At 40.1% G+C, this 23102-nt stretch overlaps 1 protein-coding gene across 1 annotated transcript in view; it reads right to left on the bottom strand.

The window, feature by feature from the left end:
* The window catches only part of TRPM6 (transient receptor potential cation channel, subfamily M, member 6), a gene marked incomplete at its 3' end in the record, with an annotated part of 57226 nt that overhangs the window by 5747 nt on the left and 28377 nt on the right, over positions 1-23102 (bottom strand). Inside the window, exons 15-28 of the mRNA XM_008939976.1 lie at positions 22519-22605; positions 21182-21462; positions 19873-20101; positions 19119-19274; positions 17712-17846; positions 16558-16686; positions 14142-14393; positions 13014-13188; positions 11323-11437; positions 8219-8418; positions 5778-5910; positions 3122-4043; positions 1022-1148; positions 15-112 (exon numbers count right to left, since the gene is read on the bottom strand). Of these exons, the coding sequence (XP_008938224.1) occupies positions 15-112; positions 1022-1148; positions 3122-4043; positions 5778-5910; positions 8219-8418; positions 11323-11437; positions 13014-13188; positions 14142-14393; positions 16558-16686; positions 17712-17846; positions 19119-19274; positions 19873-20101; positions 21182-21462; positions 22519-22605 (3039 nt within the window). The remainder of the gene's footprint in view (positions 1-14; positions 113-1021; positions 1149-3121; positions 4044-5777; positions 5911-8218; positions 8419-11322; positions 11438-13013; positions 13189-14141; positions 14394-16557; positions 16687-17711; positions 17847-19118; positions 19275-19872; positions 20102-21181; positions 21463-22518; positions 22606-23102) is intronic.

Raw genomic sequence — 23102 nt, 5'->3', positions numbered from 1 at the left:
ATCTTAGCTCTTACCTCTTGAGAGTGCCTCAGGTAATCACAGAACGGTATTGTATGCCTACTGATGTCTTGATTTTTCATTTTCTGGTGCATGTAACTGAGACGCTCCAAACCTAGCCAAAAGAGCAGGTGTCAGCTATTTCCAGAATGTAAAAGAACAGCTCTGCTACTACAAACTGAACACCTGTGCAGTGCTATAAAATAAACACCTATAGACCATATTGCTCCAGCAAATGCGTAATGGGCTATAAAAGCAATAACAGAATTTCACAGGGTCAAAATTGACTGTTTCCATTCTCTGTCAGAGGATTTTGGAGGAGTGCAGCACTTCTCAGACCATGGTGTGTTGAGTCACAGCATTCCTCAGTGCTTCTCCCAGAAGCTCTCAGGGTGAAGCCAGTGAGCCACATAACAGCAAGGCTGAAAGATAAGATGAACTGCACAAAGGATTTCTGAGAAGGAAAGAGCTGGAGAATTATTAAAAGAAGAGTAAAAATGCCATTCCCTTTTCATTCCAACAGAGACAATATAGAAATCATTTCTTCCCTTCAGAGTATGTGTTTCTGAGCCATGAGTAATGAATAATGCATGCAGAGGATCTGCCAGCAGACACAGTATCGGAGCACTGCCTGCGAGTGTAAATGCCCTGAGAAATTCACAAGAGAGTTTATTTTTGAAATTAGCCATGATGGCACTTTAGAAGATACCTCAGGAGAGAAGACAAGGATATCATCCTTCCAGCTTCCTACTTATTCCTGAGGGTTAGTACTCTACTATCTCCCAAGCAAGATAGGCAGCACTCCCATAAAGATTTAACTGACCTTCCATCAGCCTATGTCCCTTTTGCCTCCACAGTGACACAGCAAATAACCAAGTCGTGTGTGCCTGCAACCTAAGTCTAAATCTGTAAAAATGATGCCAAGAGGTAAAACTGGTATACAACACCCTGAATTTGTGAAATTTTGTTTACTGCTTATCTCTAAAAGTTGTTCTGAATTTCACTGTCTGCAAACATCACATACTTAGCTGACTGAAATTAGACACGGTGAGCCAGTTCTTGCTGTGTTTCTCTTGCTCATCCCAGACATTGATCTCTGCAGGCTCTGAGCTCACTTGGGTGTTTTGGGGACAACCATCCACTCTAATCACCTGACAAGACACAAGCAAAACTACACTCAATTTACAGGATGAGTAGCACCTCTGCAGTTCCTCTGACAGTCTGTGACACAGCCTCTCAAAGCATCACTGAAATAACCAATGACTGAACTCGCTCCCCAGCTGAGAAACAGATTTTCCCATTTGTGTTACAAGTTCCAGAAGGCATATTGCTTTTGTCTAGTAAATACTACTGATGAAAGACCTGGCACTACACCTTTTTAAAACAAAGTCTTAAGTCCCTCAGAACACCTTCAGAGGTATTAGGTCTCAAAGTTCGAGTTTAAGGTCTGTTGCTGACCTAAGTATTTTATATAAACAAATCAGTCTTCAGCTTTCACCTCATTAAACAGAGACAACTCTTTCTAGCTGACAAAGGTCCCAGGAATCTCTTCATAAATTTATGAACAGATTTTCATATACATACACACACAGTTATGAAAGCTGCCCCATAAAAATGACACGACCAATATGCTGTCTTCAATGTGCTGGATGGATTCAGAGAAGAATGTGGGACTCTTGTAGGCAGGAGACAACATTATGAGGCCTGACTTGCATGTTTGCAGTTGTCCATTGCCTGGATATGGCTCACCACTTCTTTTGTCTATCCTAGATCATACGTAGCCTCCCCAGGTCCTCCTGCCAGACAAAGTGCAAGGCCTGATTCCTTTCTGTGTAAAATCAGTAACATCTCTGGTATAGTATCTAGCAGAGTGAATAGACTTCAAAATGTTCAAAACTGAAATCTCACCCATTCAAACAAAACGGAAACTAAACCAAAGCCAGACACACAAAAAAAGATACCCCAATTTGTATGCAGCGTTTTAAATGTATACATTTGCAGCTAAGCCACACTTGCAGAACCACTCTTAATGAATGAAAAAGACAGTTATGGGATATATGATTCTTTTGCAGCTGCACATACCGGCACCTGAAGGAGTTTTTGATTCTTCTTTCCTCTCCCAGACTTTCTGTCTCTGTTTTGCTGTTTTGCTTTTGTTGCCTTACTGTGGTGTAGCTCACCGGATTGTAAAGACTCTGTGGGCAAGAGTCAAAAAACACCATTAAGCTACAGAGCTTTTGTTTACAAAGAGAAGATTTGATAAGATTGAGAACTGGCAGATCTCCAGAGCAAGCGGAGAAAGACTTGTGAACCCAAAGCTAATACACATGCAGTTCAGCACAAAGACGTGCATCATCATAAGACATAAAAAAACAAAGGCTATTCATCATTTCATACTATGCAGAACTAGAATCCGCTATGCTTTAGTTTTTGGTAAGCAAATTTGGTGGTGGACAGGAAGGATTTTAAACTGGCTGTAAAAATGTATACCTCTTCATTCCCCATGCACCCATCTGATCTTTGATACTGCTAACGTATCTCCTGGGGACAGTTTAATTCATTTGGGCTTCTGCAACTCTTGCATTGCATCCCCAGGACAGGAGACTTCCACAGAGTGAGCATAGTCCCTCTGTCACCCAGCTATGTAGCCTCACCCACAGGGATCCTGTGACACAGGAAGAACCAGGGTGGCTGACACAGAGGGGCGATGCAGCTTGGATACCAAGCACACTTCAGAAATTCCCTACAGCGTTAGCCCCAGCACAGAGAACACGAAGGAGCCACTCTGCACTCTCTGCTGCCAGCCTCAACCGCAGCCAATGCCTCCTTGGTGCAAAGGAGACGCTTCTATAATGTCCTGGGCTCCCCTGTAAAAGACACTGTACAAGTGTAGTGTTTTATAATTACCACCTGTGGCCTTGCAGGTTTTCCCTCTTTTCTCCTTCTTAGGAGACTGCAAGCTGTTGCTCCTGCAGAAACCCCAGTCCCTCCAAAGTGGGCTGATCCAGGAAGTGCTGCGCTTCAGCCTGTTCTGAGAAATTACGGTGCTGTGATGTGACTTGTCAGAACTGTAGGAGAAGGACTTTGATTCTCTTATCTGGACATGCCTGGGAGAACTACCCACACAACTGCAGTCTCTGTTACAGGTGGAATGTATGCACAGGGCGGCCTTCTTTGTTTCTGAGCTGAAAACCCCCTTTTCATCACCTTCAGAGAATCCCCAGTTCACATAACCACCTTCAGTTTCCTCCCTGCCATCGCAGGAGGGTTCTGCACTCTCTTCAACATCCAGTGATGGCTGAAGACCAAGAGGATGATCAGCCTCTACAATGTTCATCTTTTCTGATGGCAAATTAACAGCAAAGTCTTCCTGGCTCCATTGATAATCTTTTGGCTCTTTTCCAATGAGTCTGACAGTCTGCAAGTTTTGCTGCACCACAATGCTACTTTGCAGTTCATCTCCAAATGCACCCTCCCTGTACCTGGCAGGAGTGCTCAAAAAGGAGAAATTTAAGGTGACATCCTCAGAGAAAGAGCCTCTCTGATGGTCAGGGGGCACCAGCAAAAACTGTCCATATCTAGGGGTTGACTTAGTCTCAGAAGATACTCCCGAAGTGAGTGTGTCACTTTCTGTTTCTATCTTTTGAGAACCGTCTTCTACTGCCTTGCTACTCTCCGTCCCCAGTACATGGTCCGTGCACTCTGATGGCCACTGACTCCTCACCAAGCTTCGTAAGAGGGAGGGTGGCACACTGTAGTAATGGTATTTCTTGTCATACAAACACTCCAGGCTGCTCAAAGTCTTGGAATAGAGTGCATTGCTCCAGCTATGGGGCAGCTTCCTGCAGGTTTGATGTTTTGTGTCAGCCAGCAAGGCTTCTTTCACTTGCAAGGTGTCTACGGCTGAAAGCACTTTCAGGATGTCCACTGTCAAGGCAGACAAGTCTTGCAAATGTCCTAGCTGACTGTCCAGAGAGAGTAAAGACTCTTTGATATAAAATACCTTCTCATGCACTTCTTTAAGCTGCAGAAACATCTCCTCCACTCTAGGTGGAAAAAGAAAATATAATGAAAATATCAAAAACCAGATATTTACTTCTGTTTGCCAGATGATGAAGGAACCCATTAACACATTTCTAAAAGCCAGTGTTTCAAACAGACACCTTCTTTTTTAATGGTGACTTCCATTCTCATTAACATCCAGACTTCCAACATGTCATTTAGATTATTGGGCAAACAGCCAGTGAGTTTTAAGGAAACAGACTGTTTGCTTAAAGTGTACCTATTTAAAAAAAAACTGCTATTTTCCTACAATGTCCACTCCTTGCCATAGAACTACTACACCATGGACCACAGGACACAGCTTTGGATACACTACATTGGCTATTGCTGTGAATGTAAAATGCTGTGAAGTATACTTCTTGTCAGCCATTCATCCTGCATCTCTACACGTCTTGTGCAAGCATTGAGAAGGACAAGGCCCACACAAACCTACACACAGTGCAGGTAAAAATCTCTAATTCTGGAAACGGCTGGGAAAATGGTCTTCCCCAGGACTTCTGTGGCCTCTGAGAACTGATCCTGTATGTCTAGATGCCATCAGTTATCTTCAGGTAAAATTCAACTGCCCAAAAAGAAAACTCTTTTTTTGTAGTCTTCAAATTCTCAGCAAGCAGTACAAGAACTTGCTAGCCTCAAATGAAACCAATTTAACCAAATCATCACATTCACACTTCTTGAAGATACTCTCTCTGGTGCTCTATCATGAAGAAAATGAGAGATGAGCTGCAGGAAATATGCAAAAGTTTCTCCTTTTCTTTATCACTAAATAACTAAAAAGATTTAATATTTAATCAATAACTAAATAATTTAAAGACCATTGCTCAAAAATATTTTGTTCATCAAAATTAACTTCTTGTATTAATGATGTTATGAAATGTTGTGAAGTGTTTCACCTTTGCACTCAGAAAAAAAATTCCTTTCCAGATCTATATTTATCCACTAAATCAAATCTTCTTGTTGTAATCAATTACGCAGCTTTTGAGCAAAGCCACTTATTTTATTTCTTTTACAGATAATATTCATTTTGCTTGTGTGTTTTGTTTTAGTATGCAGAAAATAAGATTATGAACAGGCAAAGATTAAGAGGCTATCTTTCTCTAGGCAAAACAAATTTATTAGATGAGATCAGTATTGGCATTCAGAAAGACTTTTTATAGTGCTCACTTTCTTTAACTCTTCCCATTAGACTTAATGGCAGCTTTGCCACTGATTTCAATGGAAAGCTAAATTAGGCCAGTACCGAGAGTTTTGAAAGCCCCTTGACAGTTGTGTATGGACATTTTGCAAACCAAGATACTATACTGCAGATAATGCTACAATGATTATATGGTTATTTATGTAAACAGCAGCTATAGTAAATCACAAGCAGAGCTCCTACCCTACTAAACCTTGAAATAAAAATATGTATGGTGTGCTGTAGTCCGGCATGGGTTTTGTGGTGCTGCCTGGTTTGACACTGAAACTGAGTGACACCTTACTGAATTTCTTTAACCACCTGCACACATCTGGGGATGTAATTCTGCTAGCAAGGCTTCCCAGCCAGGCCTGACATGCAGTTCAAACAGATACATTACATTTCCATCACATCAGCAAGGCCTACGCATGTTATTGCCCCTCAGGTACACAGCAGCCATAACCTGTTCCAAAAGCATTAGCTTATCAAAGTCTTTTTGTATGATAAGGGTTTACAGAGAGCACAAATCTGCAACAAAACACACCTTTCTGTTGTCAGACGGATCCTTTCACTGTCACTGGAACTCAGGCTTTCATTCTTCTCATGAAAATATTTTTCCACACACTGTTCCTCAAAGTCATGGAGCTTCTTTAACTCCTCATCGCTCAGGTACAGCTCTGAACAAAGAAGGTAGGAGTCGGTATGAAGCATGCTGACAAATGGAACTGTTTTATAACCATTCATGAGAAAGAAAGAAAAACTGTCAGAGCAGATTTCCTCCCGCACCCTTGACAAGAAGATATCAGACGTAACTCCATGAATTTGGGCTTCTATATAATGACTCAACATGCCCAGTATAGGTAAACATGTATTTTGTCTTTCCTGAGGCAGTGAACAAACACACACTGGCAAAAATTCTGGTGTGTTGGAATTTAAAAGGGGAAAACTCCTCTTTTAAAGCCTCGGAAGTATGTACCCAAACTGGCTGCTTGCAAAAATGTATTTTCCCCCAAACTTTTTTCTGTATTTTTTTAATATGTGTGCAACTCAAAAGAGTTACATATAGATATGTAAGCCTTTCACTGTAATTTGGTCCAGGCATTCATTTAGGGCTAGTCACCTATAACAGTTACAGTCCTTTCAGGTACTCAAAGCTACAGTGCATTTTTTCGCCTAATTGCTCCACAATTCTATATGTATAGAACATTAACCAAGATTACCGGATGAAAACACATTAAAAAGTCTAAAGCTCCACAGGCTGGGCTGCTCATGATGCTTTTCTTATAGCACACCAAGACTTCTGAGAGAACAGATCAATTGTAAGTCAGTATGAATAAACGTATACAGCGGAAAGCTGCTTCTCAGTTTCAAACTTCACATCTACCATGTTCCTTTTTTCTTTCCTTTTTTTACATACCAGAGTCCTCACTGTACTTGCTAGGGGATATCTGGGCCAAGCAACACAGCAGTGTTTGCTACAAGAACGTACTACTGGGCTGCAACACACAGCTCAGCAGAAAAGCCCCCTCCTTAGTGTTCCGGTGTCCCTCTGCCCAAACGAGACTTGATCACCTCCTAGGCTCCTTTCCTCCCACCCATCTATGTTCTTGCCTCCAAGATTTTACTCTTTGTATCTTGGTATTTCCATTAATTTTCCACAGGGTGGCACTGGATCCTCATTGCTAAAACCAGTTAATTATAACCACACAAAAATTTAACTGGAAGAAATTTAACAAAATGCATAGGTTTATAGAAAAAAATGGCAAAAAGGTACATAAATAGAGGAAAGTCCCTTTCTGAGAGAAGTGTAGGCAAGGCATAAGACCTTTTTATTCTAAGGACTTCTAGATGTGCTAAGCAGTGTTTCAGTTTTTCTTGTGCCATACAAGACACCCTCTGCGCTATGCCCGTGACTTACACTATGCATGCATGTAAAATAAGGGGTAGTACTTCAAAGGCAGGCTGAAGTATCCCATCATAATGGAGGGGCTCAGCCTGGAAGCAGCGGTAAAGCCGCACAGCACTGATTAGTTAAGCCCATTTTTGAACTCTGTAACCACCTGTAAGCACACCAGATATCTTCAGGGATTCATGTTGAGCAGAGAAAATCCTAAGTGTAGAATAACGCAGGTAGGGTCTGCTTAACTCTGTTACTAGGCATCAAGGATGTACGTTGCATCAGAAAGGATGAGACTGTATAACCCTCCATGCCAATGTTCCCCTACCATTTTTTTAGATAAGGTTACAGCCACCAGCCTCTCCTCTTCCTCTTTCTCCTCCCTCACCTCACCAATCACCACACCCCACTACTGAGTGCTCATTCCTACACCAGCATCTTGTGATCCCCTCCCTGCAACAGCTAGGGCTGGTAATGCTGCAGGAGCTGGCCACAGTGCAGCAGGGAACTGGAATTGTCTTGAAGAGGCATTAGGAAGAACCCTGGGATGGGTAAGTCCAGGCTGGGAAGGGTGAGGGAGTGGCAGTTAAGGTACAGTGATGAGCCACTGCATAAAGGGACGTATGCAGTGAGGAGGTGGGAGGCCCCTATGCTCTCTCTCTCTTGCTGCATCTGCCATCATTAGATATCCTCTGTCCTCAGGCTCCACAGCTGCTTTCCCTGGAAAACTCAAAAGGAACTGTTGGTCTTTGCAGGACGAATGGACAGAAGTCTATACCTCCAGTATTGTTTACCTTCTTTCAAAATATGGCTAGTCACTCCTAGAGAACAAGATGATGTCGCTTTATTTCAGCTCAGAGTTGTCCTGTATCTTGACTGATGCACAGTATGTAGCACAGCAAAAGCCAAATACAAAGCAAAGCATTCCCTTAGTCTTTTGCCAGGTTAAACTCAGTTTTTCAAATAAAACCAGCCTCCTATGCAGAGAAATTTTTTTTTTTTTTGGAGGAATGGAGCTACAAAGTGATAGGAGACTGGCAAAACACTCATCCACTATTTCTTTTAGTCCTCAGCTTAGTTCTGCTTACTTAGTCCGACATCGCCTTCCTCTTGATCCAGTTCATTTGGCGGCTGATGGTGGAAGATTCGGTTTATCAGAAGTCCAATATGGCTCAGGAGGATGAAAGGTGGGGGCAGCCATGGCTTCTCATGGTAGGTCATAATGTAGCGGTACCGGTTGTACTTCCAGAGCTTGTTCGATATGGATTTCAAATCATAATAAACATTACTGACAAGAGAGACAGAGAAGGAAGGTGGGTAAAATGTTCCTGTGAGGAATACTCCCAGCACAGCACAAGATGCTTGTCTACAGATCTAGCTTGACACTGAAGTCCCATCCCTCCAGTGGGCTAAATCAGCTTAGCAACTTTCATTTAACAAAGCAGCAGCGTTTGCCTGCAGCAAGTGCACTGAGAACGAGATCTTCAAAGCTGCCTAACGGATTTGGAAATCCAATTCCCATTCACATTAATGGGAACTGAGCAAAAAAATATCCCTGAAGTGGCTTTGAGATCTCAGCCAGATTATTTAAACTTTAATACATAGCCTAACTGAGAATTCAACATTGCCAGCCTCTTTGGACTGGATTAAATGCTGGAGTCAGGCTAAGGGAAGAGTGTTAGCAAAACAGTTCTGTGCACTCCCCCTAAAGAAAACACTTGCTGCAAGAGGCAGCTATATGAGCAATTCTTCTGCAGGGTACCCTGGAACTCTGATATTACTAAACGTGACTGTTGTCGCACTGAATAATTTCCCATATCTATTATCATAAACTCAAGCACAGGAAAGCAATTTTGTAGTCTCCAGCACTGTAATTTCAGTTGCACTGTCACACTATATACCCAGCATATAAGCATAAAAACATCAGTTTTGCTTCTGAAAGCATAATTAAATATATTGTTCACAACAATTTTTGGTTCCACTCATGGAACAACCAACTTACTAGGCAAAAGATTTAACATATCATCACTGATGAAGGATTAAATCTATAAATAAGTCAAATTATAATTTCACAGCTGTGTATCAAAAAAAAAAAAAAGAGATGCCTTCCCATGATTTCAGTAAAGGGACTTCTAGTTGGAAGTGGGACTACAATGGGTTTTGATCATTCCATTTTCTTAAATATTAATCACTACCTTTCTTCATTTGAAATTTTTTTAACTGACAGATGACTTTTTCTTCCCCAGAAATACTAGAACTCTAGGACAAAATAGTAACTACTTGGGTTAGACTGCTCTTTATAACATTTTTTAGAACTTGATGCACTACAAGGGTTTCCGTCTTAAAACTTGAAAGCTTAGAGTTACTATAAAGATGCTGATTACTATAGAACAACTACGAATTATTCTAAAATTACTTATAAAGATCCTTCCTACTCTGGTAGCAGATACTTAAAGCAGATACTCAAAGACAATACAATTAGATTTCATTCCACACCATATCAAATCGCATCAAACAACAGGAATTTTCAAATTACTTCCTAAAGGAAGAGCATGCTTCTACAAAATCACTATCTTCTTCCCTTGAATACCTCCTCCTTGAGGTGGATTAAGAACTGTCTGAATGACAGAGCTCAGAGGGTTGTGATCAGTGGCACAGAGACCAGCTGGAGGCCTGTAGCTCACAGTGTTCCTGAGGGGTCAGTACTGGGTCCAATTTTCCTCAACATACTCATCAATGACCTGGATGAAGGGTTGGAGTGTACCCTCAGGCAGTTTCCTCATGACACAAAACTGGGAGGAGTGGCTGACACACCAGAAGGCCATGCTGCCATCAGTGAGACCTGGACAGGCTGGAGAGTCATACAAAAGGGAACCTAATGAAGTTCAGGAAGGCCAAGCGTAGAGTCCTGCACCTGGGTTGGAACAACTCCATGCACCTATACAGGATAGGGCTTGACCTACTGGAAAGCAGCTCCATAGAGAAGAAAATGGGAGTCCTGGTGGACGGAAGGTTAACCATGAGCCAGCAGTGTGCTCTTGTGGCCAAGAAGGACAATGGTCTCCTGGGTTACATTAAGAAGACTGTGACTAGCAGGTCAAGGGAAGTTCTCCTCCCCTGCTACTCTGTCCTGGTGAGGCCACATCTGGAGTCCTGTGTCCAGTTCTGGTCTCCTCAGTTCAAGAGAGACATGGAACTACTGGAGACAGTCCAACGGAGGGCAGTAGAGATGATTAAGGGACTGGAGCACCCCTCCCACGAGGAAAGGCTGAGAGACCTGGGGCTGTTTAGCCTGGAGAACAGAAGACTGAGAGGGGACTCTTATCAATGCTTCTGGATATCTAAGGAGTGGGTGTCAAGAGGATGTGGCCGATCTCTTTTCAGTGGTGCCCAATGACAGGACAAGGGGCAATGAGCACAAGTTAGAACACAATAAGTTCCACCTCAACATTAGAAAAAAACACCTTCACTTTGAGTGTTGGAACACTGGAAAAGGCTGCCTGGAGAGGTTGTGAAGTTTTCTTCTCTGGGGACTTTCAAATCGACAGGACAAGGGGCAATGAGCACAAGTTAGAACACAATAAGTTCCACCTCAACATTAGAAAAAAACACCTTCACTTTGAGTGTTGGAACACTGGAAAAGGCTGCCTGGAGAGGTTGTGAAGTTTTCTTCTCTGGGGACTTTCAAATCCCACCTGGACATATTCCTGTACAACCTGATCTAAGTGAACCTGGTTTGGCAGGGGTGTTGGACTAGATGATTTCCAGAGGTCCCTTCCAATGCCTATCATTCTGTCTTTCTGTGATATTCTGATTCCTTCACTTATATGCCAATTTAAAGCTTGAGCTACCCAACGATCAACTTTATATAAGCTCTCAGCACAACAAATACAACTTTTATGAACAAAGGACAAAACACTTCAGAGCTAACAATATTGCTTGATTGCCAGTTGGAGCTGTCCACTTTCAAGGAGTGAGATCCTGTTTAAATGGCAAAACAGTTTAGGTGTCTGCTCACCATCCCCTTCCTCCTACGCTCTTGCTTCCTTCATACTTTTTTTTTATTTACCGGATCCCAATGGAGATGTAAGATGGAGATGTTCTGCATTTTTGGTGAATGGTTTTTGCAGAACTGTTGGTAGAACATCTATTAGTTTATTCTGCTTTTGCAGCAATATACCATGGTACCTACTTAAAGAAAGCAATAAGCAAGTTGACCATGATGATGTACTGCACAAAGAGGTAGACAGCTTGGAGGAATGGCGTGAGGAAGGATCCAGGAGGACAGTCTTCATTGGCTTCACAGACTGAAAGTGAAGGACATATAGAGCATGGTTAGTACAGAAATCAAAGCAAACCACAGCAACGGTATATGCTCTGCATCTGCCCCAGCAAGAAACAGAATAGTTGTCATTACTTTCACCAAGATATATTACTAAATTTGCCATTAAAAAGTCTACCTCCTTGTAAAGCAGATCTGAGACGTCTTCATGACACCACTGCCCCATAGGTTCCATTGTAATTCAGAAGCTGTGGACACCATTTCACACATACCAGTTCTTATGCCAGTCATCTCAGCTTTTTGTTAAGAGGAAAAATGATATAGGTGAAGTGTCTTTGGGAGATGGCACTGGTTCAGTAGGCTATCCTGACTGTGGTCCCCTCACAGCTTCTGGTGATAATTAACTCTATCCAAGCCAAACCCAGGACAGATTGATATTCCTTTAGAGCTCCAGTATGATCACATTAACTCATGTGCAAAAGGATAGATGGCTAGCAGTATTTGTTACATGAAGCAGCAAATCAAAGAAATTAAGGCAACCCTCTAAATGTTTTTTTAAACTGTCATAATAAATTCTTTTCAGTCTTTATAATTTTTAATCAAATGTAACACCTTTAAGAAAATTTAAGAACACATTTATACAGCAGCAGCCTTAAATTCAGGATGCATTCTGCAGCACAGTCATTAGAGAAATTGTGGCTTTATTTAGAAAGTGTCAAATTTCTAAAGATTTACCATTAATAAGTGATTAAATGGATTAATCTGTAAAACTTAACAGTGTGCTTTCATTAAAAGAATTTTGACTTATATAACCAAAATACATAGCCATCATGTGACAGTTTCAGCAATAATAATGGATGCATGATCTTTAACGATTTTAATGAACGAGGCCTATGCTGAACTAAGTATCTTAAATGTCTGTACCTATTTTCATACCTACTTTGCTATTTAGGGACTATTTCACCCATACCCATCACTTAGCCCCATGAGAGTGCCTTCCATCTGTAATGCTGAAATACCTCCTGGAGTGCCTCATTCTCCTCTCTTACTGAGACAAAGTCAAAACCATAAACAAGATGTAACATTTTTCTTATTTACACTGACTGGTTCTGTTTTTCCTATGATTAACTGGTTTATCTTTTTAAGAATGATGCCAGGAAACATTTACTATGGTGAAAATAGTTTTTTGTTTTTACTTTCCCTTTTTTGTTTTCCCTTTATTCTCTGTTCTCTTAAGGCCACTTTGTAGTCTTTTCTCCAGGAGATCAGCAGCTTTGAATTCACCCAATTCAAAATTCATTTCACTGTCAGATTCTCTGTCTATGAACTAGCTTATTATCAGTTCCTATGTGCTTTGCTTTGAGCTTTGCTCTATACTTCATTTGAAAAGCTAAATTTGAAGGTTTTAAAGCTTAATCTTTATTTTTAACAAAGAAACTAATATTGTCACCTTTATTCATTAAGGACATACATATACAGTAATCAAAATTGTTTAAGAAAGAGTAGACTCAATATGTAGTCAAAACTCTAGTAGCCCAAAGTGCATGTGTTTCTGCACACATTAATTTAAGTTGTTGAACTGTGCTGTGAATATTACCTACCATCTATCTCTCCAGCGTAGACCTCACCAAACATCATCCAGTAAGGCTGAAATACAATATCTCGGGCCAGAGTCCAGGAAGGAGGCTCCTCTGGAGAGAGGATTGCCTTCCGTGCCACTCCAAAACTCAACAGAACTATAGCCATCATGACCACAATATAGAACATGTTCGCTGTCTGGAAAATATGTTTGCATGAAAGAATTAGCTGTTTTAATTATATGCAGAGGAGACAGACCTTTTAGGGAAGAGTATCAACCACCGCTTTCACAAATCAGAATACAAGAACAGAACTAATAATTTCATATGCTGGAGGAAATAGAAATCTTTTCTTTCTGTGACCTGGACTACCCAAGTATTTTACAGAGGGTAAAGTCACTCTGGACCAAAAAGGCTGCAAGTCCTAATTCCATCTCAAATCATTCCCCTTAAGATCTTAAGCAAGATTTGAAAAGTGTAGAGACATTGTGATGGTGCTTCTCCTTAATGGTATTTGTTCCAAACTGAGAGCAAAGAATAACAGTGGAAATTATTTTGCCTTCTAACACTGTATCAGAATTACTATGCAAGACAGAATATAAAAGGTAGTTCCCAATAACCAAGGGAAATTACAATGGTAATCTGCAGATGTCCCTCAAGAGTAGGCAGCAATTCAGCACCAGGTCTTATACCAAAAAAGAAAAAAAAATAACTTTGATCTCACAGAAATTTTGCCTGCTAAAATGGGGTATAATTATTTGAATCAAAATGTAAAATAATAATGAGACAGTTTCCAAGAGCTAGGGGAATTATCTACAGTAGTGAGCCTGCCTGCAAGAGACAGTGGGTTTTTTCTTTCTATTATCAAGCTGGATCAGAAACTCAACTAAAATGCAACACCTCTCCAAGGAATGAAGCAAAAAAGGCTTTTGTGAATAAATTCAGATAATGAATAAATGAGGGAGGACTGAAATCTGATTATGGTTAACTTACAAACAGAAAGAGACGTGGTATTTTCACGTAATGCATTCACTACAAAATTATTAGGTGACCACTCCTTTGACCATCATTCTTTTCTGTCACTGCTGACCTTACACATTATTCAATAGATGCCTTAACTGCAAAAATATTGCTCCAAAGCATAATACTTACCATTTTCCCAATCATTGTCAGGTATGGGCCAGCATGCTGATTCACAGCAAAAAGATCAAGGAGCCGAGCATACCAGAATATTATATCCAAGCAGTACAGTAGCCTCCCTACTGTTTGAACTGGGGGGTCAGACCAGCGCAAGCCAAAACCAATCATAAACAGTATGATAGCTATGGAATCAGTAAAGTTCCAGTATTCATAAATCCACACTTTCACTTTTTGGCAGAATTTTCCAGGCTCTGAGATAAAAACCTGAACAGAATGCAGAGGGGAAAGAAAAGAAAGAAAAAAACAAAACAAAACAAAACAAACAAACAAACAAAACAAACAAACAAAAAAACAAAACAAAACAAAAAAAAAAAAAAAAAAACAAACATGAAACTCCATTACAATCACGGATGTGTTCTTTAACTTTTCCTGACTGAACTGTTTTGCTACATTTGGGGATTTTCTTTCTTTTTTCTTTTTTTTTTTTTTTTTACAGGCCAATGTTGCTATTTGACATTAATTGAGTCTTGTACTTGATCTACATTGCTCAGGTATGCCACACCACATAGGACAGCTCTCCTAAGGTGAAATGGATTCTGAGCCTGAACCTATTCACTAAAGAGTACGTCCATCAGCAGAAAAAAGCAGCCACTATAGAATTTTTATGCATACGTACCAGTATAAATTAACAAGCATTTTCCAGAGGATTGGTCACAACCTGCAATAGTCCTTTCAAAAGCTCTTAAGTCACAGAAGGCACCAACCTAACCTTGCTGATGGGAAAATAACTAATGCATTTTATTTCAGACTGAAAATATAAAGAAAGATCCTTGTATTCCACCAAGGACATGCTAAAAAAAGGAGCACTGGCAACTATTAAGGTGAAGAATTAAATGTTCACTCCTTGAACCGTGAGGTGCCCCAAAGGGATTTTAAGCTTCACTGAGCAAATGTGTGAAGTGGAATCTTTGGGAGGCCGTAAATAAAACCTTTGCACATTGCACAAGTAAGGCCAATTATGCAATGCTATGTAAGATCACACTGATAAGGAGCAAGAAAAGGAGAGATTTTGAAATGTTACACCCTGATGCTGAAAGAATTTACACATATGAAGGCATTAATGTCAACAAGTGATCCTACTCAATTTGGCTGGACTAACATGAGGAACTAGCTCCAGGATCAGGGCCTAAGGCTTTAACAATTAGTTGATACAATCTAGAGAAACACAAGTTTGCAGTTATGTATAACAAGGCCCTCTGCAGTTAATTAGCTGCACATGTAAGACACAGTGTCCTAGTCTTTGCCAGCAGAACAGAACTAGTACACAAATGAAGAAAACTCAGCAGAAGACATTGAATTACAAAGTCTCCAATGAATGTTAAAGCTAGAAAGAATTTCTTTCCACTGTCCCACCATTAATGCAACAGCACAACAGTGATTTTCAAAGTGTTTGCAATTTCACATTCAATTTTTTTCTCAATCAGACAATCTTTGTGCATATTTTTCTGTTACATCTCATGCAGCCACAGAACTTTTATGTTTATCCAAGCTTCAACACATTCATAAAATATCTGCTGACCATTGAAATCCTTCAGCCCTCTTGAAGTGATGTTGCAGTCTTCTGAGTGATCTGTTATAAAAACATCCTTCACTCAGAACTGTGACCTTTTTTTTTCAGTTTTATTCCTCTAAAAATACCGAATTTCAAATGTCATATAAAACACAATGCACAGCACTACTGTCTACTATGTTCTTATTATACAGTGAAGATATGTCCAATCAGATACAGTAATTTGGTAAATACATAGCTGCATTTGTCCCCAGCCTGAGGTTTAGAGGGTAAGTTGTGTTCAGAATCTCAGATCAAATCAATTGCAAATAACTGCCGCTAATTTCAATTGGCATATCATTTTACCATGCTCAAAGAATCCAGCATTAAAAGTTGTTGGGGTTTGTTTTTCTAGTTTTGTTTATAGAAGGTCAGTTAGACTTGACGGAAAGCCTTTAGATTATTCTATGCGTAACTCCTAGTAATTGATAACAGCATCCACTCTTAAAGTAAATTTGTAAAGAAAATCCCCATATCTTTATAAGATATCTAACAGTCCACTCAAAAAAATTAAGAAACAAATACCTGCAGCAGGGCTCCAAATTTCAATTCAGCACAATCACTCTTGAGTAACCTGCACATTACCACTGCCTTTACACAGAAAAATAAAGATCTAAGGACAAGTTTTCAAGAAGCATTTTGAAAACCCAAGTACAGGTCTTCAAATAAAAGACTTCTCAGAAACAAATACCCTGTGCAATTTCTTCCTCTGGTAAATTCTCCACAAAAGAATGCAGGATTTGGCATTATCCAGTTTATGGTATTCTCTAATTTATAAAATATACTCTATAGATGAGAAGTGTGAATAGAAAAGCTTACCTCCCTGACTTTTTCAATAGCAGTGCTGAAAATATAAACGATAACAAGCCACTCTTGCACACTTGGTCTTGGTTCCATCTTCACCAACACAGTGTAAGTAAAGAGCATGAGAAACATCATGTACGCCATCTACAAAACACAGGGTATATAATCCATATGCTCAAAAATCTCCAATGAATTTCTGCAAAAATTTCAACACGTGATTACCCTGACTATATGTACGCAAACTACTAGGGCACTGTCAGATTTTTGAGCCCAAAATCTTTCCTCCAGCTCTCTGAGGCATTTTTACTTGCTTTTACAAGGGAATATCCTTAAACATCATTTGGATATTAGTGCTTTAGCAGTGAAAAAAATGGGAGCAGAAGATGAACTATTGCAGCATGTGTTCACCCACGCCCCAAACTCCTATATGAGACCTTATCTGCGTTCTGTTACTTGAACATAAAGACAGCACTATACTTTTATCCAAACCTTCTGTAGGAGTCAGTAACGATTCTCAAAGCTGGATTAATCACTGCTGGTTAATCAGCGCCTTACAAAATGCAAGAAGAACAATATCAGGTGGAAAGCACATATTTTAAAGGTATCAGGACACATCATAAATGTATCTGAGATAACAGACTAATAAACTATAAAGCAGTTAACCACACCCTGTTAAAGGAGTAGCAGTTTATGTACATGGTGGTCTCACCCAACAGGCAGCCTGATCTTAAACATCCTAAGCTCTGCTGACACAGGGGTAGTTACTAAAATCAATTTAATAAATGTGCATTTCTCTACAGCAAATGTTCTCCTACAGATTAATATTCACTCCATCAGAAACAGTTTCTAAAAAAAGGGACGTGAATAGTCTGTGACGTATTTAAGGCCAACTTCAAACCTATCTCTACAGTTAACCATTGTAAAAAGCTGTGCTTGAATTTTTTCTTTAGTTCCTTTTTTTTTTTTTTTTTTCTTAATGTAGCTGCATGATTTTAGTAGAAAAACTTTTCATTTAATTGTGGGAGAAATACTGAAATACCTTCCTGTCCACCCTCACCACTCACTAAGTGGCTGCAAATCCATGCTAGGTAAAGTAAAAGCAGTATCAAGTGGTATTTGAAGGATCATAGGAGAGTTTTGGCAATCCGAATTCTAATGTGACGACCAACCGTGTGAAACCAGAACTTGACAATTGGTGCGTTGTAGAACTCATAGATTTTTCTAGTGCCAGGCAGGTTTCCGTGTCGACCATCTACTCGGCTTTCATCAGACTTCTGAGCAACATTCTCCACATCATAATCCTTCTTCAAAAGGAAACAGCATTTTAGAAGGAAGAAATCAAGGACTGCAAAGGTTTTGTCATGTTAGAGGGAAGACAGGGACAGATGTTTAAGCTGTGTTCTGAATATACATAACATTACTGTAGCTTGATTTTGCCTGATTACAACCATCCCATTTGCAATAATTAACATTCATACTTTTCCATTGTTAGAGTTTGCTCTTACGACTACAGGCAGTGGACTTGGCATCACCAGACCTGAATCCAGTCCTTTTTCTGTCACACATTTCTTTAAAACTTTAAGCAAAGTCACTTAATCACTCTGAGTCTCACTCAGAAATTCTTCACGTCTGCTGTCTACCTCAGAATGAAAAGTTTTTGAAATTAGCAGTTCAAGGAATGCTTTGTTGAGAATGAATAAAAGAAAGGATAGGCAATTCTGCTTAGCAGAAGTTTGGGGGAATTCAGGTCTTAAAAGGCAAAGACTTCAACTGTGCTGGAGACTCCCCACAGACAGGCCTAAGAAGGACTATTGCACAACCACAAGTCCCTGCAGAGTATTTCAGGACTCAGTTCATGTGGCTAAAGGAAAAGCAGCATTTCTCTTGTGCCTTAAATGGTATCTCTGGTAGCCTCAAGCGATCTCACCTCAAGTAGAGATACCTTGTTTTTCAAAAAAGAGGGTAAGAGCTCCATCTCTGGAAGGAATACGATGTAACTGAGGAAACGAAATCTCAAGGAGAGAATGGGACCAAAGGCTGGCCATGGAGCAGGGGAGAGGTTGTGGCTGAGATGTGGCTCAGAGGCTGCTGGCCCAGCAGAGTGGAAAGAATGAGTTGGAGAGGACAGAACCTGGTCTGCCTCAGTTCTGCTGTTTCCCTGCGTGGACAGCTCAATTGGCAGCCTGAATGGAGTTTTATGGATGTGATTTTGTGTATGATATGAAATCAGTTTTAGATTATTTGGTATATAAGATTACATAGGTTTTACTGCAGATTGAACAGACTTTAGGTCCTAAAATGCCTGGGTAACTGACAGATGATTATAATCTCATGATACTTCTGTGAGGTCGGAAAGGATTTTCTCATTATCACCAGCAGAGAAGTGACACCCAGGACAGATGAAGTGACTTGTCCAAGGTCACATAAGTTTGTATCCAAACCAGGGATCAAAGCTCTATTTGTTGCAAACTGAGCCCCAACACATCCAGATGATCACGTTCTCCTCGTTCTGCAGGTTTATACTATGGTAAAGAGACAGACCCTGACACACCAATGACTGACCATCACAGACTAACCAGAGATAAGGCATCTTTAGAGCTGGTTGGGCTCTGATCCCCATGATACCATGTGAATTGGTGGAAGTCTTGTGACTGAGGCACATGAGACATTTCTGCCTTGCTTTTAAACTCCAGCATCAAGATGGTGGGAGGCAGGAGGATACTCATAATGACCTAAAAGAGAGACACAAGATTTAGAAAATTAATTCAGCAGTGATAGCACAGACCAGAGGCCATAGTCAGCCATGCATGGTGCCAGCACAGATCCAGTGCAATTCCACTGGCCTTGGAGGGAGCCACTGGTGCAGGGACACTCTGAATCACACTCCTACAGCCTCTGAAGAAGCGTGTTCCTCTTTAGTGTTTTGTGGCTTTGATGAGTGTCATGGCATCTGGGAATACTTTAGATACTGCTCCCTACATCTGGAGGGAATTCCTCCCATCAGCAGCTCTGATGAAGAACTAGCAATGCCAGGCAGCAAGAGCAGATTGAGAGGGACTGAAGGGTGCTGAGAGAATGAGAACAGCAAAAAAAAACTTCACAAAATTTATTCGCCCAATGACATCTCACAGCTGCTTCTGCAAAGAAGTTAACCAGAAGCAAGTACTGTCTTCCCTTCCCACCTTTCTTTTCTCTCCTAGACATGAACATTCCAAGCCTTGCTTAAGCACATCCATCTAAAACTGCATTAGACACATTCATAACCACAAAGGCATGTACAAGGCATCTAAACAGCACCTAAACGCTCAGCAAAAGCCAGAGTGACGTTACCTTAAACCAGGAGTTCTTCCGCATCTTCAGGCGTCCCATCCACATATCAGTCAGCAGCATCTGTGTGCAGGTGTGGGATACGAAAGGACGCAGCCCCACAGACACCGCTAGTTTTAAGCAAGTTGAGTTGCTCCAGTTTTTCAGTTCATAGGTCAGCAGCTTCATGGCCATCTGCTCATTTTGTTTGAAAGCTTTCTCCAGCACATCTAAGGCTAGCTGCCCAAATTCCCTAGCATAGAAAGGAATTAACAGTTAATATAAGAGATCAGTCAAAACTCAGAATCACTGTTGCAAATAGGTTGGCTTGAAAACTCCATTAACTAATGTTCAGCTAACAGTCTTAGTAAGTATGCCTTCTCCCATTCTTGCCATTGCTTTATCTGTATATCTACTGAAAAATTATTTGGGAAGTAAATCTAACTATTTAGTCCCAATCACAAGGTTCTTGTCATCTTGTTTTCATTTTTTTTTTGTTAGCTTTCCTCTTGGTCTTGATCAAAATCGACCCTACAAAGTTCCATGTATTTCTTTCAACAGTCATCACCACTGTGGGCAAGCATTACAGGCAGTTGCAAAAGGCTCTTTTTTCACACTGTCTCTCAAACATATCTGTAGGGGATACACCTCAAGGAAGACACACCTTTCTTTAAATTAAGCTTTGGAGTTGCATGCAAAAAAAGACAGTACATCTTACTGTATTCTGAATCTGAAGCATGGTGTCCACAAAGCATAAAATATGTCATTAACAATTAACGATATTAGTAAGGAAAACAGAAAACACTAACATGAAACTACAAACTTGAAGAGAATTCTTCCTCTACTTCATTTTTCATCCACTGAATTATTTCAGCAAACATTTTTCTTTAGGTTTTACACAGAGCAGGATTTAAATGCTGCTCTAAATACAGTTTGCTCATTGCCATATGTTACATTTTTGAAAAGTCCAATGCATATGTGCCATATGGGTTTTTAACAAGTTGAACTACAAGGGAAGCTGGAAGGGAAATTTCTATCTATCTTCCACTTGACCTTTTAGCAGACAGTGAACCATGCATTTGTCACCTATATTTTAATTTTCAATTATAGAAATAGATAACTTGCTAGCAGTTTTCCTTTAGCTCTAAACCAGACTGCACACCAACACACAGCTCCATTATAAGATATGAACAGTGAGCAGTTGAAGGTATCTCTTCTACACTTCATAGTCCATGGCACCACTGACTTACAATCTCTTAGTGAATCAGGAAAATATCTAACCATTCTAAGAACTGCAGAACTCTACTAGCTGAAGTGAAGGGAGAACTCATACTTTGAGTACTTCTTGAGTTCTTCTGAAGTGTCATCCACCATGTTGCTCTGTTTAGCTTCACGTGCCATTGCCCTGTACAGTTTACAAGCCACAACGGCTTTGACCATGGCCTCCTCTCCATGCTGCCAGAAGAACATTGCCATCTTCTGCCTTTTCATTAACACTGCCCAAACGAGGAGGTCGTTGTAGGGGTAGACAAAGCCAGATGACTCACAGTTGTCTGCCAAGTTTATATCCTCTTTTGATTTCTTCTTACACTTATGGAAAGCAGTGGATCTTTCCTATAAATTTGTTTTTCAAAAAAAACAGAGAAGACTTTTTTTTCAATGACTGTTTGAGTTTCAGATTCATGTAAATTAAATTGTTCACAAATCTGAATTGCAAGTAGCAAACTATTTGATTCCTATATACGTTTCAATCATAAACCATAACTAGGATCTAATGTTTCTTACCAATGCTAAGAAGCTGGTAACATCAAGGGCAGGCAAAACACTCCTTGCTCTGTACCCATGCCCTTTATAATCTCCCCTTCCATAGCATTGGGCAGTCTCCATACATTGTGATAGCAAGATACTACTTTGACTCTTTTCTTGTAGTTGTGTTATAACAGAAGAAAAAGCAACCAGTGAAGTGAAATATACACCATGAGCTTGCAATACTACTGTCTGCCACACTTGTAATGTCAACTTGCACACATTCCTATCTGGATAGTTCTTCATTAAACACAAAGAAAAAGTCTTACTGATGTAAGTGAGGGTGTCTCAGTGCTATAATGGGCTCATTTTGGCTCAGACTAATTCCAATAAAGCCATTTAGATTCTTTATCTTTATTCTTAGGTACTTTAGTTTTGTCTGTCAGATGCATGTATGTGGCAATCTTTGCTCTTTTATCTTTCTTTGAAAGAAAACACTCTCACATCATTTTCTATATATCTGAATTGTATCTCTTCTTAGCAGGCTTACTGTAGCTACTTTAATAAGTAACCATGAGAAAATATTAGGAAAGTCTGAAACTCCTACTGTTGCTTCCAAGTAAGAAGTTTCCACTTATGCTTGATGTTCAGAAATTTGGTGGTACATTTCAGAGAATGAAAGCCCTTAGCAACAAATGGATGTAGGTTAAAAAATAGCAGAGGAGGAGTCTGAACTCGATTTCACAAATAAAATTGCAAGACTTGCACTTCATGAACAGTGAGTGGTAAAATGTTGTTTCCACTGAAATTTAAGTAGAATGATGATAACCGACAGCCTGGCCAACATACATCTAAAATCTATCAGTAAAACTATTAGCAGCCTAATATCTCCTAATGAAAGTCTGGAGTAAGCAATTATATTACCTTGTATTTGTAAGGCTGTGCTGTTCTGAAGAACTGAGAATGCAAAGTACTGTCAGGAGATCCCATTCTGCTACCTGTCTGATTACTCTGATGAAGGGAATGAGACACGCTCTGAGAAAAGCTGGAGAGCACCCTCTGAATCCAAAGACATACCATAAAACATAAGGAGAGAAATGCAAATTAGAGATGAAGCTCACTTATACTTATCTCTGATTACAACGATGCCTGTAGAAACTTATATTATTCAAAGTCAGCAATGGTTGTATCTACCACTGCAGCTTATAACATCAAGGAAAAAATACCCTCTTTCACACCTAATTTAAAAAAAAAAAAAAAAAATCTGAATCCCTAAATTCAAAATAACGATTACTCCAATAGCATCCACAAGATGGTTTGCATCAGATCAAAATCACCCAACCTGGAAGCTCTTGCAAGTGCCTACCCTTATAAGAAGTGCTATAAGCCCTTTAAAGACAGAAGTCCTCTGAACTTTTCACTGGCCATGTCCTCTGAAGGATGGTACATCCTTGGCCATTTTGGTCAGTGTTGACTGAGAGGAAAGGATGTTGCCAGTTGAATTACTA

The sequence above is a fragment of the Merops nubicus genome, unplaced genomic scaffold (assembly GCF_000691845.1).
Source record: "Merops nubicus isolate BGI_N331 unplaced genomic scaffold, ASM69184v1 scaffold8085, whole genome shotgun sequence".
Lineage (NCBI taxonomy): Eukaryota > Metazoa > Chordata > Aves > Coraciiformes > Meropidae > Merops > Merops nubicus.
The sequence above is the reverse complement of the archived record's forward strand: the minus strand, read 5'-3'. Positions and strand labels throughout refer to the sequence as shown.